The sequence below is a fragment of the Salmo salar genome, chromosome ssa01 (genome assembly GCF_905237065.1).
Source record: "Salmo salar chromosome ssa01, Ssal_v3.1, whole genome shotgun sequence".
NCBI lineage: Eukaryota > Metazoa > Chordata > Actinopteri > Salmoniformes > Salmonidae > Salmo > Salmo salar.
In genome coordinates, this window is record NC_059442.1 from 171,013,409 (window position 1) to 171,017,948 (window position 4,540).

General features: G+C 38.7%; 1 protein-coding gene across 3 annotated transcripts in view; it reads left to right on the forward strand.

Annotated features, from left to right (window-relative positions):
- The window catches only part of LOC123726674 (E3 ubiquitin-protein ligase RNF170), a 10,120-nt gene extending 7,213 nt beyond the window's left edge, over positions 1 to 2,907 (forward strand). For all 3 annotated transcript variants that reach the window (XM_045694088.1, XM_045694093.1, XM_045694092.1), the window contains one exon: positions 2,356 to 2,907. In XM_045694088.1, the coding sequence (XP_045550044.1) occupies positions 2,356 to 2,625 (270 nt within the window). In that variant the 3' untranslated portion in view covers positions 2,626 to 2,907. The remainder of the gene's footprint in view (positions 1 to 2,355) is intronic.
- Positions 2,908 to 4,540: the final 1,633 nt, after the last annotated feature.

Sequence of the window (4,540 nt, forward strand, 5' to 3'; positions counted from 1 at the left end):
AATTTTTTATTTGTCACACACATGCGCAGAATACAACAGGTCTAAAACTTACAGTGAAATGCTTACTTTGTCTTATGCGATCAGAGACAGATTGTCTGAGTGATTGATACGCGTGTATGCGAGAGTCAATTCTCTCCCTGCGGAATAGTTAACTCAAGATTTATTGAAAGCAGAGGTGGGCCCCAGATGCTCCTCACGTTGAAATGCTTCGGGCTTGTTTCTCGGACCCTGAATCCCATCTCAATATCCTAGCCTATTAATTGATGATAGGCCCTGCTTTACTGAAGTTGTGAGACATTGCAAGCCAAGAAATTGAGAGGCAGCATTCCATTGTGAGATACGGCTTTAGATTGCCGATAGATAGGCCTAGTGTATGTTTCTGACTCTGTCTGCCTGTTGGCTGACCTGCCTATACTGTCTCTCTATCTATCTATCTATCTATCTATCTATCTATCTATCTATCTATCTATCTATCTATCTATCTATCTATCTATCTATCTATCTATCTATCTATCTATCTATCTATCTATCTATCTATCTATCTATCTATCTATCTATCTATCTATCTATCTATCTATCTAGAGAGACACACACACAGTATATATATCTATCTATCTATCTATCGAGAGAGACACACACACAGTATATATATCTATCTATCTATCTATCTATCTATCGAGAGAGACACACACACAGTATATATATCTATCTATCTATCTATCTATCTATCGAGAGAGACACACACACAGTATATATATCTATCTATCTATCTATCTATCTATCTATCTATCTATCTATCTATCTAGAGAGAGAGACACACACACAGTATATATATCTATCTATCTATCTAGAGAGAGAGACACACACACAGTATATATATCTATCTATCTATCTAGAGAGAGAGACACACACAGTATATATATCTATCTATCTATCTAGAGAGAGAGACACACACACAGTATATATATCTATCTATCTATAGAGAGAGAGACACACACACAGTATATATATCTATCTATCTATCTAGAGAGAGAGACACACACACAGTATATATATCTATCTATCTATCTAGAGAGAGAGACACACACACAGTATATATATCTATCTATCTATCTAGAGAGAGAGACACACACACAGTATATATATCTATCTATCTATCTGAGAGAGAGACACACACACAGTATATATATCTATCTATCTATCTAGAGAGAGACACACACACAGTATATATATCTATCTATCTATCTAGAGAGAGAGACACACACACAGTATATATATCTATCTATATATCTAGAGAGAGAGACACACACACAGTATATATATATATATATATAGAGAGAGAGAGACACACACACAGTATATATATATATATATATATAGAGAGAGACACACACACAGTATATATATATATATATATATAGAGAGAGACACACACACAGTATATATATATATATATATATATAGAGAGAGACACACACACAGTATATATATATATATATATATATAGAGAGAGAGAGACACACACACAGTATATATATATATATATATATATATATATAGACACGTATATATATATATATATATATATAGAGAGAGAGACACACACAGTATATATATATTCTGTGTCTGTCTCTCTCTGTGTGTTTGTGTTCTCTGAAGTACGGAAACTAACCGGTCTCCTCCGTTCCAAAAATACTGAATCTTAGGAGTCGATTCCTAGCCGACTCGAATCTTGACACTCAGAAATGGGAGTCGACACCCAGGAGTCAAATCGAGGAATCAATGATTTTGGAGTCGACTCTCCACAACTACGAAATCTGGGGTCCCGTGTGGCTCAGTTGGTAGAGCATGGTGTTTGCAACGCCAGGGTTGTGGGTTCGATTCCCACGGGGGACCAGTACGGGGAAGAAAGAAAAAAATGTATGCATTCACTACTGTAAGTCGCTCTGGATAAGAGCGTCTGCTAAATGTCTAAAAATGTAAATCGTCGTTAACAGTTAGGAAAAATGGCAGAGAAAGGCAAGCGACAGCCGTGAAGTCCTGTATGACAATACTTTAAAAAGTTAAATTGTAACTTTGAGGTGGAATTCTTGTACATTAATGGTAGTACTGGTGCAATGCTTAACCATCTGAAAGAGACTCAAAACGTTGTTGGCAGTAGCACAGCTGCGTTGTGAATTCACATGGAATTTTATCTTTACATTTTTTTTATAATAATAATAATCGGTTTAATGTGAAACTGATTTAATATAAGAAAATAGCAGTTTAAAACGTTAAGAAAAAATTGTCCATTTGTCACATCCTTAGTACTAATGGTGTGCATTACACTAAATCCTTTTGCCTCTCCCGTCTCAGCTGATGGACCGGCTACGTGACGTCCCCACGTTACTGCGCCACCTCTTCAGGGAGATGTTCTCCGTAGGAGGCCTGTTCTGGATGTTCCGGATCCGTATCCTGCTGTGTCTGATCGGGGCTCTGACCTACCTGATCTCCCCTCTGGACTTCATCCCTGAGGCTCTGTTTGGCCTGCTAGGCTTCCTGGATGACTTCTTCATCATCCTGCTTCTGTTCATCTATATCTCTATCATGTATAGAGAGGTGGTGACCCAGAGACTGGCAGGGTGATGACACCCGTTCAGTTCGGCTGCAGGGAAATTGATTTGTGATGCAGGAGCCAGGAGGACATGAAATGCCATGGCCAGAGTTTACTGATCATCGCTTAGCTTCAGGTCAAAGACACAAACAGTGAGAGTGCTCTGTTGCTTTGGACTGGAGTTCCACCGTGCAGAAGAGTGGGGACTAGTTAACGGGTCTTTTGGCAAAATGTTTATTTCATCAGTTAATGTAATCCTATTGAATATGCTCATCTAAAACGTGTGTGTGTGTGTGTGTGTGTGGAGAGAGAAAGGGGGGCTGGGACAATAAACCGAAAATTACTGGCATTGCATTCCTCTTACTCAAGTATGTTGTTGGACTTTTTTTGTTTGTTATTTTGCTGCACGTTCCTGTAGATTTGTTCTTTTTAAAACCATTTATTTGGTCAACAGCCTATGAATTATGTTTATTCCTGCTATTAAAGCATCTGCCTGTTCCTGTTCCGCTGCTCTGTGAGCGAGCCACTTCCTCCCTGCTGTGCATAAAGGAGGAAGGAGCAACGCATTCTGAGAAGAACAAGAGTATGACCGTTTAGGGGCGGGGGGGAGAAAATACCGTTTTCAAAGCAACTACTGTTCTGGTTACAGAAAGGAGTCACTGCTTTTTTGTTGTGAGTATATCATTTTTATTTTTCACCTTTTAAAAAAAATATTGAGTTCATGGTACCACTTTACACCTGGAGTTTAGCTTTAGTATGGTTTATACGCGTCTGGGAGGAGAGGGCTCCATTTTGTAGTGAATAGGCCTCAATAGGAATCAAAATAAAATTGGAGGGATTAATCAATTAGCATGGCAACAATATCATATTTAGTTATCAATTTAATTGTTTTATAGATCCCACTTCCTCATGTGGTGAATAATACAAGATGGCAGGACATTTTCTGAAGAGACGAAAACAATATATCTGATAATTCTGGTTTTCTATTTTGACAGGTTGCACATCGAAATGTCGGCTCTTCCATTCCCTGGATGTGTTTACTTTATGAATCGTAGGTGACCAGAGCCCTGCCGGCAATGTGAAGTAAATGTCCATTTAAATCGGAAAACAAAAATAGTTTTGCAATATGGATTGGTGTGTGTGTGTGTGTGTGTGTGTGTGTGTGTGTGTTTTTGAGAAATTAGCATGTTACCAAAATAATGGCAGCTGAATTTAATCTTGTCTTTTGTACACATGGAGCATGACTGGTTAACTCATTTTATTAATTTAACTAATTGACTGGCACATTAACTTAATGTAACCAGAAGTAGGAAACATGTTAGAGGCTGTAATCTAATTCTGTGTGTAAAGAATAATATTAACGAGGAAAGAAAGTGGATCAATAAATCAAATGTTATTTGTCACATGCGCCGAATACAAAGGGTCTAGACCTTTTACAGTGAAATGATTACCTACAAGCACTTACCCAACAATGCAGTTTTAAGAAAAATAAGTGTTAAGTACAAAAGTAATTAAAGAACAGCAGTAAAAAAGCGAGGCATTATACAGGTTACGGTACAGAGTCAATGTGGAGGCTATATACAGGGTGTTACGGTACAGAGTCAATGTGGAGGCTATATACAGGGGGTACCGGTACAGAGTCAATGTGGAGGCTATATACAGGGGGTACCGGTACAGAGTCAATGTGGAGGCTATATACAGGGTGTACCGGTACAGAGTCAATGTGGAGGCTATATACAGGGGGTACCGGTACAGAGTCAATTTGGAGGCTATATACAGGGTGTACCGGTACAGAGTCAATGTGCGGGAGCACCGGTTAGTCAAGGTAATATATAGGTAGGGGTGAAGTGACTATGCGTAGATAATAAACCGAGAATAGTAGCAGTGTAAAAGAGGGGGGGGGGGGGGGCAATGCAAATGGTATGAGTAGCCATTTGACTAGACGTT